The 22995-nt window shown below is 50.1% G+C and overlaps 1 protein-coding gene across 4 annotated transcripts in view; it reads right to left on the bottom strand.

Moving 5' to 3' along the window:
* TCF20 (transcription factor 20) overlaps window positions 1–22995 on the bottom strand; it is a 171193-nt gene that overhangs the window by 37812 nt on the left and 110386 nt on the right. For all 4 annotated transcript variants that reach the window (XM_045083767.1, XM_045083766.1, XM_045083768.1 and 1 more), the window contains exon 2: window positions 13632–19307. In XM_045083767.1, the coding sequence (XP_044939702.1) occupies window positions 13632–19271 (5640 nt within the window). In that variant the 5' untranslated portion in view covers window positions 19272–19307. The remainder of the gene's footprint in view (window positions 1–13631; window positions 19308–22995) is intronic.

The raw sequence follows: 22995 nt of genomic DNA, 5'->3' as shown, positions 1-22995 counted from the left end.
TATTTAAACTGTCTGAAAATCTATCAATGACCATGGCATTTCAGAATTCCCAAGTCAAATTAAAGAGCTAAAGGCAACAATTGGTGTTTGCTAGTGGTCTCAGAGCCTTTGAGGGCCCAGGTGTGTGTGTGCGTGTGTGTGTGTGTGTGTGTGAGATTTCCTGGCATTCCCTAGAGTTAATCTGGAAATTAATTCTGAATGTAGAGTCTCCAAAAAGTCACCCACAAATTCGTATTGGCACAGTCACTATAAATGGAGCTCTTGTTTCCAAAGGAGGGTGTGGGGTGCATTGGGTCCAGGAAAATGGAATTCCCTTGCTGGAGAGAGAAGACCCCTGGAAGCTAGTCGCTCTCATGAAGAAAGGGGCCTATAGCACTGTAAAGCCTCGCCCAGGAGGCGAAGTGGAAGCAACAGCTGCCCCACACCCACATGGCTGCCTTGCACAGTGCTCCTCCACCACTACTGTGCATGCTTGCCACGCGACCTGGCCTGGCCTGTCCCCACAGAGAAGAAAGTCTGCTCTTGGACAGTGCCTGGCCCTCAGCGAGGGCACTAAATCTTAATGACTGCTTGCGGCCATCTGAGAGGGCTGAGGGGCAGGAGCACGGGGAGAGCCAGAGGTGCTCAGAGCAGAGAGAGAATGAAGTGTGTACTCCTGGTGGACCTCGGGTTTCCGAGGGCACGAGCGAAGGTCCTGGGAAAGGAGGAAGGCGTGGATCTTGCCGTGTGCCTGTTTCTCTCCCACTCACTCTTCAAACTCCCCAAGTCATCTGACCTCTCGGCAGGTCTGAGCGCACCCTGAGCCTTCCTGCCCCAAGTCATGTGCGGCTTCCCGGTGCCTGCATGGGCGCCGCACCCACAGCCTCAAGCACATGACACAAGTGCTGACCTAAGCAAAGCTCGGGCCGCCCTTAGCTGCAAGAAGCCGTCCTCCGACCTCCTTAATTCTGAAATGGTCCTACTTCACCAGGATGTCTAAGAGGCATCTCAGACTCGATGGGAACATAACACACCGGATTTCCCCCACCAAACCTGCTCTTCCTCCAGGCTTCCCACTTTCAAGCAAGGGCACCCCAATCGTCCCGTTGCTCTGCTGCCGCCCCTACTCACACAGGCCAGAGGAATTCGCTCCTGCTGACCTCTCCAACCTCATTACCCTCTCTCTGCAGCCGGTACTGCCTCCCCACACTGCTTTTTCTGTTCCTCACATCCACCAAGCTCAGCTCCCCCGCTACAGCCCCTGGATGCTCTAAAATGCCCTCTGATCTCAAAGGCTGGCTGGACAGGCTACTCCCACCTCAACCCCTCAGGGCAATTTCCCTGGACCCCCAATCCAATGCAGCTCCCCAGGGGGCTGGGTCTTAGTGTGTGAAGCGTCCAACTCCTGATTTCGGCTCAGGTCATGATCTCAGGGTCGTGAGATTGAGTCCCCTTGTGGGGCTCCAGGCTGGGTGTGGAAACTACTTAAGATTCTTTCTCTCCCCCTCCCTCTGCCCCTCCCCCTCCACGTACTCTTTCTCTCTCTAAAATAGCAATAATAATAATAATAATAATAATAACAACAATAACAATAATGACAAAGCAGCTACCCGTCACTGTCTCTCATACTGTCTTATTTTAACTATGTGCGTGGATTTGTTCCCGGCACATAACAGATGCCAACGCGCACTGGCTGAACGGACAAGGGCAGGGTGTTAGCAAACTAGGGCTGTAAGCTGGCGCTGGCACGGCCCCACCTGGGTTTTAGAACTAGCATTTCAGAGCACAGGACAGACTAAAGGGGCTCAAAGTAAAGGGTAGCAGGACCAATCATGATGCTACTGTGATGAGAAAAGATAATGGTCTGGACTTGGGGGAGGGAGGTGGTGACAAGGAAGAGAGGAGAGATTTGAATTATTTGGCTAATGAACACAACAGGGTAGAGTGAGTGCCTGGACAGGAGTAACAGGAGAGGGGAGTCTAGGATGGCTCCAAGGTTTTTGTTTGGGGCAGAGGGTGGCACAGAACCACAGGGGGGACACTGGTGTCTGCGTGTTCTGGTTTAGCATGAGGACTCTGGCAGGTGCCTAGACAGCTCTCAAACCTGAGTTCTAAGTGCCGTTAGGTGACGTTCGCATTCAGAAACTGTGCTCCTGTCTGAGTCAAAGGGGAGGCTGCCCTTTAGACAGTCGGGCTGGGTAATCAACACCAGTGGTAGGACTGCTCTCTGCATGTCTGTGTTTGTCTCAAGAGGCGCACACTGAGACACAGGCACAACAGAACCTGGCACAGATGCCCTTAATGGGGGGCAGAGCCCGTGGCAACGGTTCCCAGCACGCTGCACCCCACAAAGAACTACTGGGGTAAAGCAATTCAGACTGGTCATCCATCTCTTGCCCATTAATGTTTTCCCGGAAATGAAGAAGTGGCAGATGGAAAAAAGCTGTCACTCCGTCTCATTACCAAAACAGCCTTTCACTCCTCTCTTCAATTCTCTCATGCAAAGATTAAAATCCTAACCAGTATTTTCCTGATTTTCAAGTATATGTTTTAAAACAAGTACTTTAAGTGGCTTCCGAAGGCCCACCTCCTACCACGAAGCGTCTGTTGCTCGTTAATGTGGCTTAAGTGAGCCTGCTGGCCCCAGGCTCACCACACACGGTACTCAGCAGCCATGCAGCAGGCACTATGGTGGGCTCGGCGGGCAAAACTGTCACAATACATGGTGCTCAGTGGCACAGCAGGTGTAGCGGGAGTGCTGGGCACTTGCTGTCTGGGGAACCGGGTGGCAGGTGAGCTGGTTTTTTCAAATGTGCTTTTCACGAACAGCAGTGTTTAAAATGCCCAGGCCTGCTGGGAGGTGCAGAGCCGTGTTTTGGCAAACAAATACATTGTTTTCGAAGGGGCTGCCTTTTCAAAACATTAATATCTTTTGATTTCTTCCAGAGGGAACTCTACTTAGGAAACAAGCAAGCAGAACCAACTGGCAACGCTCCTGTTGCTTCTGTCAACGAGCTATTATCCCACCAACTCAGCTTTAAGTAGCTTTTGGACAACAACGAAAGCAACTTGCAAGAGAAGCGAAGCCCTATGCCTGACCTCCGTCTCCACCAAGATCTGAACTTCACAGGCACAGGCTTCCAAGTCTAGAACCAGCTGGCGACGCCACAGAGCGAGTCACAAGGAGTATGCCTGTGAGTTAAATGAACATAGACATTTTACTAGAAACTCTTCCACCGGCCGCTTAGTGAAAACATGTAAGAAATGAAACGCCTCCAAAGCTGATGTCACCACAGCTGGGTCCCACTCCCATCCCGAAGTTTGTTCTTTCAGACGGAAACGTGTCACTGTGTTGACCTTGGTCCCCTGCATCTGCTTATGTGGCAGCTCGTGGGTTCTATTCTCACAAGGCACATTCCTTGACAGCAGTGTGCTGCCAGCATACTCAGATAAAGTGTCAGCCCCGAAGCGCACACAGCCCAAATCAGTCCCTAGTACCTAGCTGACTGGGACAGGGTCACGCCGGGCCGAGTTCTTTCTCCTCAACTTAATTTCCACCCAGTAAGCTTAATGACAGGGATGTGTCTCCACTAAAACCACACATAAGGACACCTTCCAGAACTGACCCCAGCTCACAGCACATACTTCCTTTAAAACCACCTCAGCTCAAAGCCTCTAGGAATCGTTTGGTGCCCAAGGAAGCTACCTGATCTCCGGCAAAGTCAATTTTGCCCCCAACAGTCCTCTGTCACCGTCCTATTTATAGATGAGAAAACTTTGTCTTAGAGCTCTCCAAACGCCTCATTTCGTGGCACTCCTGAAGAAAGGGCTCCTGTCCAGTTGCCAGATAAGGGAGCTACTCAGACTCAGGAAATTATGTGCAGAGAAGTGACAAACTGAAGAGAAACTTTAAAATTCCAAATTAATGATCAATGGATGTAAAACATTAAAATTAATAGGGAACTGCAGCGATATCACCAATACAAGAAACAAAATTTAAAGGAAAAAATTAAAAATTTAAAAATACCCAGCGCTGAGGTCCTAGTGGGCTGGTGTCTAACTGTGGATGATCTCTGTGGCCGTGGCCATGGCCGTGACTCAGCATGACCCTTTTTGGTTAACCCACGAGACAATGACAATCAGAACCCATAAAATAGTCGCACTTTTTGACTTCGCAGTTTAACATCTGGGGATTTCCCCTCAACTATGACTCCATGAATTGAAATGTCTACCACTGCATCAGAAACAGTAAAGTAACCAAAGGCTCCGGTGTCTAAAAGCAGAGTACCTAGTGAAGATATATTACGTACATATTAAAACAAAATACCGTAAGTTACTACACAAGCTAAAATTACAAAAGCAAGTGAAAAACGTAGTGCTGCCTCGTATGTCGAGTTAATGGCAGAGACTCTCTGGATGTGGATCCTGGACTCCGTTTCATCCAGGAGAAAGCCCACCTCAGAGGGTTGCTTTGAGGTTTAAATGTGAGAATTCATGCACAGCGCACTTGGAAAGCACTCAACCCATGTCAGCAGTTATTACTACACTATTACTAAATCTAGTAAAACAAGCATATGGACGGAATCTAAAAAAGAGGCTAATTTACTGGATTATCAGGATTGTGGCCCTCTTTTACCTACAGTTCTAGTAGTTTTACAGTATGAATAACATTGTTAACATTTACTCTTATGTGAATACTGTGTAATTCCCTCGTAAAAAAGTATTTTATTGGGGCATCTTGGTGGCTCAGTGGGTTAAAGCCTCTGCCTTCAGCTCAGGGCATGATCCCAGGGTCCTGGAATCAGGCCCAGCATTGGGCTCTCTGCTCAGTGGGGAGCCTGCTTCCCCCGTCTCTCTCTCTGCCTACTTGTGATCTGTCAAATAAACAAAATCTTTAAAAAAAAAAAAAAAAAAGTATTTTATCTTTTCAGGCCTCAGGAGTTAAGACTGAGCCTCAAGCCCACAGATGTACCCAGTGCCCCCTCTAAACCCTGTCTGTTAAGCTCTTCTGTCCTTTCCTGGTTTCCTGTCGCTTCCTGTGAGTGGAACTGTCCCAGACCCTCCAAAAATAAGTATCCGTGCATTATGACTATCTGAACCTCTGAACCCACGTGACCTCAAAGTGAAGTGCACCTTGCCTAGTCTCAGTTCAACACGCAGAGGCTTGGGCTACATCCTAGGACCCTCAGAAAATGGGGAGATACCATGCACAACAGAGCTTTTTCCAGGGCCCCAAGAGTAATGTTTCTTATCAGCTCTTTCTCACCATAACTAAATGCAATTGGGCATTCCACTGTGTTGTCAATAATGTCAATGTCTTGAAAAATTATTAGAAAACCAAAAACAGGGGTGGCTGGGTGGCTCAGAGGGTTAAGCCTCTGCCTTCAGCTCAGGTCATGGTCTCAGGGTCCTGGGATCGAGCCCCACATTGGGCTCTCTGCTCAGTGGGGAACCTGCTTCCTCCTCTCTCCCTGCCTGCCACTCTGCTTACTTGTGATCTCTCTCTCTGTGTCAAATAAATAAATAATATCTTAAAAAAAAAAGAAAACCAAAAATAGCAAATGACTTCTTCTGTGACCCCTCCCATTCCCAACCATATTACAGGCAATAATTCAAATGGTAGCTTAATGTCTCTGATAGCTTTTCAGAGTTCTCTATATGGAATTAAAAAAAAAAAAAAAAAAGACAGATCTCATGATTTTCTATTTCCTCCCACTTTCTTGCAACGCAGATTAAGCTTCCTGATTTTACGTTTATGCAAAAAGCTAAATAAAAACCAGCCAGTGCTTATGAAAAGCACTGTACTAGAGACCCAGAGTGCTGACAACCTGAACATGCAGATTCGGCTGGGCATTCCACACCCGGTAGTCTCTTTTGCCCGCTACACATTAGCTGCAAACCTAAGGTCTCCCTTCTCTTCCTCAATAGCCCCCTTTGCTATTACTGGGGTCTTACCCAGCCCACTCCATCGGCCAACCTGCCTGCTAAAAGGGAAGCCTCGGGTTTATTCCTCCCCTCCCTTTACCTGCCACACCTAATCCGTTTCTGGATTCTATCGACTTGAAATTCCAAAACGATCCTACTATCTGTATGCTCCTTCCCATAAATCCCTCCTCTGCTCCTTCTTTAGGCCTTATCATCTCTAGAGAGATCAGTGCCACAGCCTCTCAACCACTGGGCCTGCTTCTTTCCTCTCCGCGCGTCTCTCCTGAGTTGCCTTTATAAGCCACAAACCTGATTGTGTGATATTACACACTCAGCACTGCTGGTGGTTTCCCACTGCCCATAAATCAAACGCTCAATCCTCAGACTACAACAGAGCCCTCTCCAGTCCTCCTGTACGTATTAGCTATTTTGCGGGGAGTGGGGCGGGAGGTGGAGTGTGGTTGTTCTGAACCATTCTATGAATTCTTAATTATTTTGGATCTCCCTTATAGCACTGACCCATCAAAAATGTTTATTTAAAAAATAACTGTATTACTACGTACACTCTTTACTTTGGCCTTAGGTACTCATTATCAAAAAATGACCAACTCACAAGAACATTAATGCTTTTACTTAATGTGCCAGGTAGAGTTTATTCCCTTCTCCTGTCTCCTCTCCTCTGAACGCCCTAACTCCTGAGAATGTCTGTGCGGGCTGCTGCCAGCTTACAGGACACTAATTAACACTGCACCCTAAATACCACACACCCTGCTTCCCACAAACCTGAGTTTCCCACAAGAGTAAAAATGAAAAGACAATGGTGGTCTCCTGTGCCGGATAACTTCCCTTGCCGGGAAGAAGCGCTAGTTGTGTGGGTCTGGAAGGATCCGTGAGCCACAGCCTGCTCAGCGAGCGAACCAGAACATACACCCGAACTACGACACGTAAGGACACGACCCGAGGGCAGATGCTGGCCCACAGCACTGGCCCACATTCCTCTACGAAGCTTCCGAAGAGTCACTCGTGCTTCTAACGGCCTTCTTTACAGTGGGCACTAGCAGTTTCCATACTTTATAGATTAAGAAGGTGAAGCACGCAGGCTAAGCGCCTTGAGCACGTGACCAGCTCGGAAATGCTCATTTCCCGCGGAGCAGGGGGACTGCGGGACTCTCACCCATCCCCCGCCTCCCCAGCTGGTGAGCAGAAGGGCCAAGCCAGAAAGCTGAGGCGGATCTCTGAGCGCATGATTAAGCTGAATGGATTTTCCCCTGCCGGACTTCTTTTCAAAAAATGGGAAGGTGGGAAGAAGCTGGCCTGCAGCTGGTGGCCTTCAGGGTCCTATAAAATTGGCCTTGGATTGGGGCAAGAGGTTAGGCAGGGCGTAGCCAAGGGGGAAAGCTCCATTTTTCTTAAGAGTCTGGAATAAAGGAAGTTGCGCATCCTGGAAAATTCAAGCTCTTGTGCAGGAACTGTGTGGCAAGGTGTCACTTTCTGCATGAATCACATAAACCCTCCTGACAAGGTCCAGGAGCCTTGCTGCCAAGTGCTGCTCCTCACACGCCAGCCGTGGGACCGGGGACCGAGGCCTCCCAAACCATGAAGGGAGCTAAGGGCCCTTCGAGCATTCTAACTTCAGATTCGCATGGGTTTCCTACCAAGGACTCGGCTAGCTGCTGAACTGAAATGAACACCTACTTCTGCACGCCATCCGATCGTGTTAGCTCTTTCAACACATTAGCAGTAACTAGTATAACGTCTCAGAGATGAATTATTTGGTCTAGTATATACTATATAGTAACCTATCATTATTCTTCTTTATGGCCCTTTACCTGTAGCATTTTCAAGCAGTCCACCCATTTTCAGTTTTTATTTATTTATTTTTTTGAGAGAGAGCATGGGGGAGAGGGAAGGAAGAGGTGCAGAGGGAGAGGGAGGGAGAGAAAATCTTAAGCAGGCTCCATCCAGCCCGGCATGGGATCATGAGACCTCAGACCCTGAGATCCTGACCTGAGCCAAAACCGAGACTCGGACACTTAACCGACTCCACCACCCAGGCGATCCTGTATGTTTTACTTTAAAATCAGGTGTAAAGCTTATCATCCTTCCACCCCTAAAAGAAATAAGGAAAGAGACTATAGGAAAACTCTCTCACAATTTATTCTGTAACGTTATATAAGCAAGAAAATTCCCAAACTGCAGATTTCATGATATTCCTTAGAATGCAGAAAAACCAAATCCTGAGAGAAAATGACCCTTTTCTCTGGAGGTTTAGTCTCAAGGCCATCGCGTAGTGATGTAAGAGCACACACAGGTAGTGTTAAGAAAAACAGGTAATAAGACATCATACAACTCTGTGCTACTTGCTGAAAGTCACAGGAACAGGGGGATGAATGAACCCAGGTGCCCCAACGTGTTAACACAGCCAGGCTGGGACAGCTGTGTGAGCTGTGGCGACAAAGATCAGGGGACAGCCTCTAGAGGGGACTAGAGAGGAAAGCAAAGGATGTAAGGAAGCCGGGGAGAGCGACGGGGAGGACAGAGGGGAGGGTCGGTCACTGTGGGGCGCGCCTGTGGCTGCTGAGTCAAAAGCAGAGACCAGGAGTTTCCGTGGGAAGGCTTCAGCAGGACCTCGGCGTGGGGCGGCCCACTACTAACTTAGGGAGCACATATGGAAATTCAGGGAGCATAAAGGATAATGCCTTTATTTCACACAAGACCAGAGAGGCTAACTGATCTGTTTTTTATGTTTTGGGTTTTTTTTTTAAGATTTTATTTATTTATTTGACAGAGAGAGAGAGATCGCAAGTAGGCAGAGAGGCAGACAGAGAGAGGTGGGGGTCAGGGAAGCATGACCTGAGCTGAAGGCAGAGGCTTAACCCACTGAGCCACCCAGGTGCCTCTGTTTTTGATGTTTTAACATGCAGTTACATTTTCATAATGTTATCGATCTATTAATATTTTATACTTGTCAAATCAGGTTTTTTTTTTTTTTTTTGGTCAAAGTTTACAGTAAATTAGAAATGGAGGATGATCTATTTAAACTTGTCTTAAAAATAAACTTCAGGGGCCCCTGGCTGGCTCAGTCAGAAACCGCATGCAACCCCTGATCTCAGGGTTGTGAGTTTGAGCCCCACATTGGGTGCAGGGATTAAATAAATAAAACTTGGGGGAAAAAAAACACCTTTAAATATAATCTTTAATATACTGATCCAAAGGAAATTAACCGGAGCGCCTGGCCTCTGCCTCCCTCTCTGCCTACTTGTGATCTCTGTCAAATAAATAAATAAAATCTTTAAAAAAAAAAAAGGAAATTAACCCAGATCCAGTTAACATACACAAATCCCCATGGAGGGTGTTAAGAATCTGCTCAGAAGGGGAGCTGTCAGCCCAGGTGATGGGGGAAGGAAGGGAAGGGATAAACACAGGTCAGCTCTCCTGGCAACACAACCCTGAACCTTGAAGGCCTTCACATTCCTAAATGTACCAAACATGACTTCTACATACCAAGTCCTATGTACGTCTGTTTAAGAGGCAAGTGCCTCTATCACGCCATCCACACCAGATCAGAGATCACTGTGGGCTCACATACATAATCAGACCGAGATCAACGAGCAGAAGTCAAAGTCAGACAAAACCAAAGAAGACTGTGCAGAAATGAATGGATTAAGTTCCACACTCAAAAAAGGAAGGACAGCAAAGGCCATCTGCCTGAACAGGAATGTTCTAGTTTTCCATAATTTTCACAGTATGACACCTATAGGGAGGGAGCTACTGTCTCTCGAGGACTTCATATGATTTTGTTATAATATCATGCTTGTCAAAACACCTGATAAATACATGGGCCAAAATGGATCTCTAATGAAATATATGTGGCCTTATCTCAACATGATAGGATTGGGCAGGCCTGTTAAGCGGACTGAAATTGAAAGCATCTGCTAAAACCTAAGATAAAACTAGACTCAGAGTGGCCTTGACAAATTGAAACAGCATCTATCAAATTAAATAAGAAAAGGCAAGTTAGTGTAATTTTAATTTGTTCTCAAGTACATCAGGAAAAGGAGAATATAAACCTAGGGCAAATAAAACAGAAAAAGATCTTGTAGTCATAGTGGAACATCAGTCAGCTCAAAAAGGGAAAGCAGCATTTTTTTTTAACCATTTTTAAAATCAACACATCCCTGGGCTATATAGCACCTGAGCGTGTGTCACTAAAGCCAAGTCATCCTTTATTGTGAGGGTAACGGGATGGTACTGTCTCTCTCGTTTCCCTTCCCATCTCACTAGGTGGCTTGTGGGAGTAAAACAGATGTGCGAGTGTACTGAGAAATTAAATTCAATATACAAAGCTAGCATTCTATTCTAAAACAGGATTGTTACATAAACAGAACAGAATCGAGGGAAGAGAAAGTTTAGTATTTTTAAAGGGCCTGGCATCATGTGAGTAGAATGTAAGGAAATAATCGTAAAGCTACAGTAGAGATTTATCTAAGATTTTTCATGGAACAAATACAATGTTATATGTCAATTACATCTCAACTGAAAAGAAAAAAAGACTGGTCAACTGTTTGGGTTCTAAAACATGTTATCAAAAGAGATGGTGGTGTGTGAGCCATCGGGGGGCGACCAGAGAACCCAAAAATCTAGTTCAGAGCCTCTACTATATAGGAGCAGCCTAAGCACAAAAATACCTGCTTTTTTGGGGGGGGACAGAGAGAGAGACCACAAGTAGGCAGAGAGGGAGGAGAAGAAGGCTCCCCGCTGAGCAGAGAGCCCGATGCAGGACTCAATCCCAGGACACTGAGATCATGACCTGAGCCGAAGGCAGAGGCTTAACCCACTGAGCCACCCAGGCACCCAAAAAATATCTGCTTTTATATCTTTAACTTTTAAATGAAGTGTCCCAACTTTTCATCCCTTAAAACATGTAATTTGCAGTACTTTTGAAGTGGCAGAGGCTGGAATTAATATTTTAAAAAACAAAAAACGCCTTCAATATTCTCTACCTAAATTGCTTCATTTTAACCACCCAGCTGACAATGAAGGGGGGGAGATGGGCAAGAGAGAATGATTTATTCATATTCAGTATATCTGGTCTAATTATAACATGCCAGATTTTACTTTGGGATCAAAGCTGATGAGTAGTAAGCCACTTTTACTCATTACTCATTACTGATGAGTAATTTTAAAAGGCAGGCCTGTGGGTCACCAACCTTTCTGGGACACAGGGGCCACCTGTGGTTAGGGTGGTCACAGTGTTCTCAGGTGCCCCTACTTTCTATCAACTAGACCTAGACTGAGGCATAGGATTTAAGGGTCTGGTGGGCAGGAGTCAGCCTGCTGATTACCAGTTACCAATTACTGCTACAGAATGTTCAACCATTTACACACAGAAGTTACTCTGAGAGATATTAATAATATTCTCTGTTGAAATAAAAAAAAACACTGGCAGATGGGCAGGGACACACACCTAAAATAACAAACAAAACAAAACAAACCACTAAATATGGCAGGCAGGCCACCAGCTAGGGCGAGACGATGACTGATGGATTAGGGAGTACCCAGAACTGACTATTTAAAGAATCCTGTACTTTAGGGTCTTAAATGCCATGTCCCTTTAAGACTTTTGCATTATGAAATGTCATCGTGTCTGAGAAGCCAATCTATTTCAAACCTGGGGATTGGGAGTGACTGTGGGGATGGAGAGGGAAGGAGGGAGGGAAAAAAACTCCCCTGGTGGGGGAGGCTCTTAGAGGGAAAGCAAGCTCCTCATGTGACTGAATTAGAATGTTCTAATATAAAAAGTATATAAACTTCATATTAAATAACATTTTGTATTATAGTTTATAGCTTTGACTTCCTTTTTATCAGACACTGTGGTAAATTCTGGAAACAATGCTATGATAAAATAGAGTGCTTCTGGTGAAGTGTAGGGGGCGAGCAAAAGAATAGTATCAAGTAGCCCAAAATACTATGGATCCTGGCTGATACGACCCTTCTTCACTATGACTGAAAATCATCAGTGTATTTGTCAAGTATGGTAAATTTTAAATATGAATTAACACAAAAATTTCATGTCACTAAGCATCATAGGCTGAACGTCCATTTCCACATCTTTTCGCTTCCCACAAAGATAAAGGGACGAACTTATACGGCAACTTCTTGAGGACACCAAGAACGAGAAAGGGAACACACACGAGAGATGTCCCCATTTCCGGACGCTGGAAATCAGACAAAAAGGGTACGACCCAGCAGTCTGAAAGGCAGGGAGAGGAACGAGCGGGCGCAGGGGAGGGGCCACTAGAACACCAGCCACTGAGGGGCACAGAGCCGGGGAAGCAGGCGTCTCAGAAAGTGGGGCCAGAAACCAGGTCGTTGGCTCAAAATTTTAAGAGGAGTTAGGTCCCTAACCCAGCCTAATTCAAGCAGGTCCCCGCGACAGAGACGTTCAGAGAAGAACGATGTTCTGAGAGTATCAGAAACGAAGATAAATAAATAAAAAGTTAGATGGTACAGCTGGAGAGAGCGTGGAGAAATGAGAACAAAAAGGCAGAGAAAGAGAGAGAAAACCCAGGAGTGAAAAGGTAAAGCCAGAGGATCAATCCAGGAGGTACCTAATTCAGAGGATTCCAGAAAGAACCAAGAAAACAGACGGAAGGAAATTATCCAAGAAACAACAGAGGACAAACTTCCCCAAGTGGGACACAGGAGTTTACAGATGGCAAGATCTCCCAGTGGAGAATGAAAAGACCCACCCCAAGGGATACCGAGAAGATCCTCAAACGCTTCAGAGGAGAAAGGCAGTCCACACACTCATACCAAGGACTGAAAACCACCAACGGCCCCGTCTCCTCGACTGCAGCACCAGAAGCTCAAGGCCAAGTCGGGAGCCAGGACTCTAAGACAGTGAGAGAAAATGATTTCAAATCTAGAATTCCATACCCAACCCTCAAGCAAACATGAGGATGGGACAGAGACATATTCTCACCCAAGACAAGTCTCCCAAGTATTTTTCCTCCCACACACCCATCTCGGGAAACTCCCGAGGGACAATGCGCAGCGTTAAATGAGGGCGCAGACTAAGAAAGGCAAAGACAGGCAAAGACTAAGAAAGGCATTCGCTGGAAGAAGGGAGTGACAATGACTAGGAACACCCCAGGATAACAGTTACGAAACCGACCTAAAGAATGAACATCCTGTTGTCAAGCTTGGATTAGAGCGATGTGGTCCAAGAGAAGCCTAACGTGAATGAGTAATTCCAGAGAAGGGAAGAGTTTGAGAGGAAAGGAAACAGAATCACAGGGTACTCTGTAAGTATTACAGAGGCAGATGTTGAAAAATGGGAGAAAAGGACCAATAAATAAAACAACTAGCAGCAAAAGCTTATGGTGCAGAAAGAGGAAGGTGGCAGAGTACTGGGCGGGCTGGGGGGCAGGGGGGGGGGGGGACACGACACGACACACGCTAGCTTGCTCTGCCTCTCAGGGCTGCCCCAGCAGGACTCTGCCACCTAGGGTCAGCACTACCCATAAAAATGAAAGTTAAATCTTCCAAATCACTTCATTTTCCACCCCTCCTGTGGGCTTAGGGGCTCCAACCTGGGGGAACGATCAGTCCGACTGGCGGGGCTGGGGCGAGTGCAAGAGGGAAAGAGGGGAGCAGAAGGCGGGAAGAGGCAGGGCGAGCCCCCCGCCCCCCGGATTTGGGGGTGGGGGGGAGGGCACACTCACCATCTCTCTGGCTATTTCCAGCGCCTCCTGCAGGCCGTAGAGCCGGCCGCAGACCAGGTAGATTCCATTGGCCCAGAGAATACAACCCTCGTGGACCCAAAATTCATTGCTGTCAAGAGGTAGTTCAGGAATTTGTAACTCCAGCTCGGGGCCCCCTTCCGAAGTGGTGGGCACGGAGGGCTTTGAGTCCAAAGCAGTCTTGTCGCTGCTGCCCTCGGCGGTGGCCTTCTTACAGGGGAGGCCCCGGGCCAGGGAGCGAGGGCCGCCGCCGCCGCAGTCTTCCGAGCGGTGTCGCCGCTTGAACCTGGGGTGCGCGGCCAGGCTCCTCTGCTCCTTCTGCTGCTGCTCCTCCTCCTCCTCAGTGTCCGTCTTGGAGCCATTCGAAGCGCTTTTGTGCCGCACTTTCACTCTGCTCTGCATCTCCGCGGCCCGCTTCGGGGGCGGGTTCTTCGGGAGAGTGGCTGCATAATCTTGCGGGTAAAAGGGTCCAAAGAGGTCGCCCATGTTGCGGTAACTGGCCCACTTGCCACACAGACAGCACACCAGGTGCCCCATGACAGAAGACTCGGTCACCACGGGGCCCTGCAGCATGAAGGACGAGGCTGGCAGCGCCTTGCTTTCTGTGCTGCTGGGGGGCGGTGTCAGCGACCTCTGCCCCTTCCGACCCCTCACCAATTTGGTCTGCTCCTCCTCCTCGGCATTGATGATTGTACACACGGCTCCAAGTTCACACTTATTTACTACATGGATGTAAGGGAAAAAAGACTTGTTCTTGGCATCGGTTTTATCCAGTGGCTGGGTGGCATACTTTAGTTTGATCTCAGGTTCTTGGGGTTCCACGATGGGAACTGCTTGTTTGGTTTTCCGCTTCCTTGGCTGTGCCCCAGGCTTCCTCCTCTCCCGCCTTTGCCTCTGCTTTTTTGGCTTTGGCTCTCCATCCGCAGAAGCTTCTGGTATCTGAGGGGGCTGAGGGGGCGGAGGTGGTGGCTGCTGTTTCTTTTGCTTGTTCACACTACCGATGGGTCTCCCCTTCTTCTTTCCCGATGGGAAGTACCCCTTCGGGGGGAAACCCTCTTGTTTGGGGGAAATCGTCACTGTATCGTTCTCTTTCTCCTCAGCCTTGGGGTTTGCCTCAGGGGCCGACACGCCCGCTGGAGGTACATTCTTTGAGTCCGAGAAGATTAAGGGTGCAGTCCCACCAAGGGAACCATCTGGTCTCCCCTGGTTACCCCCAGGCTTCTGTGAGGTCACAGATGTCATGGTGCCAGGGGGGTCCTTTCCAGCAGTGACCGTCTCCGGGTGCGTCTCGGTCTTCACTTTGTCGTCCCCACCGCCACGCCACTCCTCTGAAGCCCTTGGCAGGGGCTTTTCGATGTTCAGGTCCTGGCTTGTTGGACAGACCAGGTCAGGCACCAGCTCACCTTTTCTCTTCTCCATCTCGGCATCCTGACCAGCAACACTGCCACCTTCGGGAGGGCCACTCTTCAATGACAGAATGTCATCGAGAGTGACCGTGTCTCCCCCGGCCTCCGCGCTGTTTGAGGACGCACTCCTCCTGATGTTTGGGGACGTGATCTTCTGAACTATAGCTTCCAATTTCAAGCCCCGGCCTTTCCGAGGGGGCAGAATTTTGGTCTTAGCAGGACTTGTGAGGGTAACCGCAGGGCAGTTTCTGCTATCTGGACTTGGAAGATCCTTGGAGGATTCTCTCTTCGGGATGGATTTGACATCCTGGCTGTGAGAGAGATGCGCATAGGAATTGAACGCTCGGTCGGCGCCTTCTTTCGGTGGGTGAAGGAGACGCCCTTTATCTTCCATGTTACTGTTTTTCACATCCTGTGACTGCCTCTTGCTGGGAATGGGAGAGATAAAGGAACGCACCCGCCTCCGCATGATTAAGGGGTTTTGAGAAGAATGATCCTCTTGGCCCGGGAGCCTGAGCATAACATTACTGGGTTTGGATGACTGCGGCGTGTCGGTCAGCCCGTGTCCGTCGGCCTCGTGGGGTGGCCCGTACCTCTTCTGATTGGACATCCCCGGAGGACCGCTGCTTTTGGCTGGAGAAGTCTGCCGGGAAAGATCCCAACAAGATTCTTGTTGTAACTTCTGGGAGCCATGCTTCAACTCGATGCCTTTGTTAGACAGACCATCGGCAGACATGAGGCAGCGCCCCCCTTCCTGACCGCTGGGGTCATGGTAAGTCCCCATTGGTGGGCCATACATCATACCATCTTTGTCGTTTTTCAGAGGGCTCCGCACTCTGTCGAGAAACTGCTGCTGCCTCGGGCTCTTCCGTGGTCCCTCCTGCCTGTGCTGCGCGGCGGCGATCACTCCCTGAGCAGAGCTGCTGCTCCAGTCTTTGTACTCGTCTTGCTGCTGTTGGTACATCTGTCTCTTATAATGGAGCTGAGAATTCAAACCTGCGCTGGGGTCCCCGTAAGCATGAGCCCGAGTGTTGGCGTGGTAAGCAGAGGCCAGGCTTTCTGAGTTGGGAGAGAATGGCGCGTGTAAAGAAGTGCGGTTGGCCCGCTCCGAAAAGGTCATGTGTGGGTTCATGTGATGCGGGTCTCCCCCTGGGCCTCTGCTCCTCCCAGGAGACATCTTCAGTTTTTCTGAGAAATCATGATACTGCGAAGGGGACCGACCCCTCATGCCCTCCCGGCCACCGACTCTGCCAGGAACCCGCCGCATTGGCGTGGGTCTGCTGTCTTGGGGGCCGTAGTCTGCGATGGAATCGTGAGCTGCTCCAGGACTGGCATTGCCTCGGTAAGACTCGTGCTTGATGCTGGCAGGATGGCAGTGGTCTCCGGATTTCTTGTTGTTGAAGCTAGCTTGAGATTTGGACTGTTCAAAATCTTCCTCTTTTATCTGCCCGCTCTGGGATTTCAGCTTCGCTTCCATGGATACCAACCCACCGGGAAGAATGACCGACTGACTTAAACTTGGATTGAGCCGATCACTCCTCCCAAGTCTGGCGTCGGTACCCATGTGTCCCAGTGAGTGAGCCCCCGGGTCCCTGACAATCTGTCTTAGTGGAGAAATGTCACAGATCACGGATCTTCTTTCAGAGAGGGAACCCCCGGGCTCATGGGCCGATGACTGCGGCTCTATTTCAAACTTTCTGGGAATCGGATAGTCAGCCAAATTGATCTGTTTCATTTCGGGAGCCGTGCCGCTTGACTTCCTTTCCCAAGGGCCCCAGTGCGGGTTTTCTAATAGGGACCCGATGCTCTTGTTCAAGAGACCCCTGCTAGCTAACTCATTGGTTTGACTGACTAAGACATTAGGCCTCGTGGCTGCTTCCAGGCCCCCCGCCATGCCCTGATGCTCTTGCGCACTCCTGGAGTACCTCCTGTCCGGGTGGTGATGGTAGCCCTGAAGCACTTCCTGCAGCAGGCTGGGGAACTTCTCGTTCCTCCCCTTGCGCTCCCCGTGGCCAGAGAAGTCCCCCTTATCTTGTCCTGTAGGGTACTGAGGAAAGCTACTGACGTTTCTCGGCACGGCTGACCCGAAACTGTCTTTGTAACTATAGCGCAGGCTGCCAGGAGATTTGCTGGGCTCACTCCTGCCTATAAAACCGGGGCCCACCGCCGAGTGCCCGCCCTGGCCATTTCCCTCTCCATTGTGGTTGGAGTTATTATCTACATGCTTGTTTCCTTTGCTCCCTCCCCCCGGGGGCTCTGGCTGTGGGACCGACGGGTGACTGGTCTCCTTTGGCCCTCCAGCGCTGGGTGGCCTCTGCGTGGCTGTGGGATCCTCCTCCTGGGAGCCTTTATCTTGTGCACCAGGCTTTTCGACCCGACCTGTCATGGCTTCCCGGGAGACAATCACGCCAACGGTCTTCTCGTTGACTTTGGGGTTGCCCTCGGACGACAGTGGTGTGTCCTTAGCACCAGGCGAGGCAGCCTCTTCTCTGGCCACGGGACTGGCACTGAGTCTGGGGGCCTCGCTCTGAGCGCCCTGGGCTGGGGAGGAGCCCGCTTTCTCGGAGGTCCCGCCCTTGTAGGTGGTGTCGGAGCTGGTGCTCTGGCCACTGAGCTGCCTCACCCGCTCGCCTTGGTCCTCGGAGCTGCTCGAGCAGCCTCCGTCCAGCGACTCGGCCATGGGGGACTTGAGCTGTTCCTCAGGCTGGGAGGAGCCTTCGGAGTTTGTGCAGCTGTCCGCTTTCTTCGAAGAGGAGGAGGGCCTCTTGGAGGTCTTCTTCTGAGGTGTCAGGGCGTCGGAAAGAAGCATGTGCTGAACGGTATTAGGAAGATTGGCCACCTGCGTACTCAGGGCGCTCAAACTACTCAGCCCGGGGTCTGTCAGTCGCTTTTCCGGCACTCCTTCTAGGCCAAACCCTTTGAAGCCTGCGGCGTGCGAATTAGGACTGGGCATCATGGAGGGCGTTGGGCTCAGCTGGGGCATTAGCTGTAAAATTCGGTTTCTGGAACCCATGGGCACACTGCCTTGCCCACACTGGAGGTTCTCCCCGCTCTGCATCAGGGGGGACGGGGTGGAGCTGCAGCTTGGAGACTGCACCACAGAGGCCGCGGGGGAAGGGTTGGAGATGGGGCTGAAGTTCTGGTGGAACTGCATGGGCGACCGCACCGGAACCTCGGGCTGGCTGTACTGCCCCACCTGGGCCTGCAGGGGCAGCTTGGTGGCAGTGTTCGTGTACTGCATCACATGCTGCGGCGGGGGCTGCGGGGGCTGCGCGGGCGCCTGCCCCTGCTGTGTCCCCTGGGGAATCTTGGCCGGCTCAAAGCCCTTCACAGACTGAGGCTGGTAGCTGTAGTTGGACTGCGTGCCGTACGCCTGCGCGTTAGAACCCACGCCGTGTCCCTCGTACTGGGACCCCGCATTCACGCTGTAACTGCCGTCGTAGCTCTGGCCGGACTGGCTGAAACGCTGCGGCGAAGGGAAGGAGGAGGACGAGGAGGCGGCGGAGGACTGGTAGTGCTGGCCGAACTGACCGACCCGCAGCTGGTACCCGGACGCGGACGACGGCAGCGCGGAGGGCCGCTGCATCGGCTGCAGATGGGACGCTGCGGATGCCGGCTGGCCGGTGGCCTGTGGCAGAGGCTGGTGGGACTGGTAGAGCTGCTGTCTCAGCTGCTGCACCTGCTGCTGCTGCTGCTGCTGGCTGGAGGCCTGCTGCTGGTACTGAGCACTCCCTGGAGAGAAAGGCCCCGTGTAATCCTGCTGATAGTGAGACACCCCACCGAGGGCCGAGTGCTGGGCTTGAAACTGGCCCACGTGCCCCTCGCTCCCATACTGATTGCCAAAGCTGCTCCCCTGGGGCGGTCCATAGCTCTGCACCGGCCCCGAAGGCCTTCGCTGAGGCGGCTGCGGGGTTCCTGTTGTCACAGGGTCTTTGCTGCCTGCCATGTAGTAGAAGTCTCCAGCCTCTTTCCTGAAGCCCTGGTAGCCCTGGTGGCCAGAGGTTTCGCTAGCCATCGCTGCCGCAGCCGCCGATCCTCGTCGCCCACCACCGCTGCTGCTGCTGCTGCCGCCGCCACCGCCGCCTGCACCCCCAAAATTCTGGAACATCTGGGCCTGACGCGGGCTGAACTCTTCTATCCGGGATGAGCTGTGTACCTCCTGCGGGTAGCTCTGCTGGTCTCCGTGGTAACTGCTTTGCTCCCGGAAGGACTGCATACTGTTCAGCAGCACGGCAGCAGGCCAACAGCCCTCCTGGAAATGGAAGAGGAGAGAGAGAAATATCAGACACGCATCTCCTCTGCACAAAGGAAATCAAGTCTGGGTGATGGAGGGGGTACAATAATTCAGATGCCCAGATGAAGGGGACCGGTTTGAACTTCCTTTCATTTCTTGTCCTGTCCATTTCTGAAAGTGCCAATAAGCAGAGAAATGGCCTCAATGGTGAGGCAGACGTCTATGGGAGGATGAAAAGAAACATTCTGAGTAAATGCAAATTTGGTACAGAAAAAAAACAAAACACCAGACCTCATTATTAAATAAATGAGCCCCCAACATCCAACTGGGCTAAAATATGGGGCTGTGCTATTACTGTTAATTAAAAAAACCCAACAATTTTTAAGTCAATCTTCTAATTATGTTGGGGAGGTTGAAAAAAAACATTTCATCTATTGGCTTTCCTGTATTAGCCTGATCGCGGGACTAAGGTCTCAAATAATGACGAGGCAATGCCTCCACTGGCTGTCCCCGCCCTCCCTGACTTTGAGAAACAGAACTCGCCCGGGGAACAGAAATCAGTCTCTCATGTTCAAATGCACGTTAGTGCAGATTTCCTGTGATTACCTACTACCCGTGAGGACCGGCGACCCCAGGACACTCAAGTCTTCTCACCACCTGGATTGCTCACGGCTGCAGCACACACCTAGGGCTTCATCTCTTTTTCCTGACCCGTAACTGTGCGCAAGGCAGTCCTCCCTTCAACTATCTATCCTTAACTCCCAGGGACAAAGGACTAAGCAGCATAAGCTAACGCAGCAGTGACCATTCTTCCAGATTTTTCTGGAGGGTGCAAGAAGTTCCGGCACCTCTAACGCCCTTTATCTGCCAATCTAGTATTTGCAGAGTTATTATTATTATTATTATTATTACTACTGTGAAAGATGGAATTGTAACGGTCGCTTTGGAGGATAGCATGAGACACGGAGGAAAGGAAAAATTCATCAAGCTAGGACCTAGACGCTTCCCAAAGGCATCTGATTGGGTCGACACTTTGCATTACCACTCCTCTTAGAAAACTAATCAAGAGATAATTTTATTTATTTTGCCTTTTGCCTGGGCCTATCTCCTTCTCAGAGTCAGCTGAGTAGAACATGGCCAAACTACTATAAAAGTCTTTAAATCAATTATTTTAAAAAGAAGTGGCGAGAAGTGCCTCTGTGGTTCAGTCAGTTAAGCGCTCGACTCTTAAGCTTCGGCTCAGGTCATCATCTCAGGGCTGTGAGGTCGAGACCCATGTCAGGCCCCAGGATGGGTACGGAGCCTGCTTAAGAGTCTCTCTCCCCCTCTCCCTCTACCTCCCCCACCCCCACCAAAAAAAAAAAAAAGCTGTGAAATACCTATGGGTTAGGGTGAGTTAGGACAGAGTTTTACTACAATGACTTACTAAGCTAGCATAAACTTGCTGGCAGGAAAGTCAGTGACCCTTATCTCCAACCCCACTGGGGGCTCCCCCTCTCATTCAAGTGAAGCTGCTTTCGGGAGCCCTGTCTCCAGCCCATTACCTCTCTAACCTCCTGCCCTACCACGCTCTGCTGTAGTCCTGCTGCGCGTCCTGCTCCCGGGAGCACCAGAGACGTTTCTAGAGGACTCCTGCTCTAGCCCGCGATGTGCTTCCCAGCAGCAGCACAGCTTGCCCCCTTCCTTCTCTGGTCTCTGGGCAAATGTCAACGGACTGGGAAGGCCTCCCTTGGCCATCCTATCCACAACAGCTCCCTCCACACGGCTCTCCCCATCTCCCTCCCCAGCACTTGGCCCCACAGACACAGACAGACACAGATGGGCTACTTGCGTACTATCCGTCTCCCCACCCCCACTAGAATGTCAGCTTCCTGAAGGCCGGAGACTTCATGCCTTGCTGTAACCCTCATGTCACCAGAATGGCGAAGAGCGCGCAGCAGGCATTCGGGGAACCCGCAAACGGCATAAGAACTGGGTTTGCGAGAACTAGGCTAGAACGTACCTACTCAGAGGTGGTGGTGGGGTGGGGAGATGAGAGCTGCGCAAGAGAAAATAGAACATGATCGATCTAAAAGCAGAGCTGGAGGATGCTAACACCCTGCCTGAAAAATCCTCCAGGCCCAGTTCCAAGGGAAAAAGCCCAACTTGAATCTACAGGAGAGACCTAAAGAGGCTTTAGAGAGTAAACGTGGGTCATGGCCGAAGACGGTCCGTTAACTCCAAACTCAGAGCGCTGCCCCACTTCGTCCTGAAATACCTTCAGTCTAAAATAGCTAGACCAGAGTCTACTACTTTGATATTAAGTTTGATTACATAATCGCATGACCCCAAATCATCTTTCAACATTCCAGTACAAATAATCTCAGGAGCTAAAGGAAACCGCTTCTCATGTCCTCAGAATGGCTCTGCGACAGACCTGATTGCTCTCCGTGCTCCAGTGACTCTGCTGGGCAAAGACGGCGGCTCACGGAGAGCCCGCCTGGTACGGCAGCCGCCCTTCACACGCACCGACACTGGCCCTCACAGCGTGGATGTCCTCGCTTTACAGATGATGAGACCAAAGCACGGAGCTCAGCAGGCTGCTGAGCAGCAGGCCCCTCGGGTCCTGTTCCTAATGCTACACTACCCGGAGGATCCGGGATGCGGTCAGCACCAGCGGCCACCGGGCCCGTCAGAGGTTGGCCGTGAAAATGGGCGGCCATCAACAATGCTTCCCGCGTGTCCCTTCTCTGCTCTCCCTTCACCAGGACCTTCCCCACTATTCCCAGCACTGCCAGAAACACTGTGTCTGCACAGGTGTGTCCCGTGTTTGTGGTGTGCCTCTATTCTGGCTCTCGAGGCCGGTGGCCTCCTCTGCATGTTGGAAAGCAGTTCAGATGGGTTATGGTGGACAAAAAGACTAAATCTGGAAGTTTTAGTGAAACTAAAAGCTTTCTCAAGAGATAACCTCTCCACAACTAAATATTTTACATGTTGTTTAATTAAAGCCTTCTGTAAATAAAATCAGGCTACTGAAAATCTGTGTATAAACAACGTCACTTGCTCCAAATTTTTCCTTAGCAGGAGCTTCTAAGAGCTGAAGAGCAGTTTCCCTCAGCCAGTCCTACTGTGGTCCCTGGGAAACCCGAGCGGCACAGGGTCAGACATTTGGGTACTATTTCTCAGAAGCCTGTGCTCAGCCCTTCTCTGGAGGTTCCCTGTCCTGCCGGATGCCCTTCTCCCTCTTATAGTTCTGGTTTATGGACCCGACGAAAAAGAAGAAATTCCCAGCCAAGTACCTCCTGCAAGGTACAGGTCACGCTAAATATTCTTAGTATATAGGAAGGATCCGGTCGCAAGAAAGTGAACCAAGTTCATCTGTTTGAGAAGTTCCACATAAAGCAATCAGGAAAACCAAGTATACCAGTAATGGAAAATGTCAGCCCAGAGTATCTGTAATTTTAGTATTAGCATTATAAAATAAGCTACTAATAGAGATCATTCCAGTATACTAGCCTATCATTTTAAAAAAAGCAAACATAGTTAGTTTTGAAGCATCGTGATTAATAATGACAAGCGCCTGAATTTCCTTGTTTGAAAGAATACAGACGTGGCTGAAGAAAGTTTGACGCTCCAAAGGAAGCTCCAAAGGAAGTCAGTGGCCGGTGAGGAATTTGCGCAGCGCTCTGAAGGGAGCTTTCCCAGTGCACCTCCCTCCCCAACTCTC

This window comes from Mustela putorius, unplaced genomic scaffold (assembly GCF_011764305.1).
Source record: "Mustela putorius furo isolate JIRA1106 unplaced genomic scaffold, ASM1176430v1.1 tig00000738_pilon_pilon_pilon, whole genome shotgun sequence".
In the NCBI taxonomy this organism is placed as follows: Eukaryota; Metazoa; Chordata; class Mammalia; order Carnivora; family Mustelidae; genus Mustela; species Mustela putorius.
This window is presented reverse-complemented; position numbering and strand designations above follow the sequence as displayed.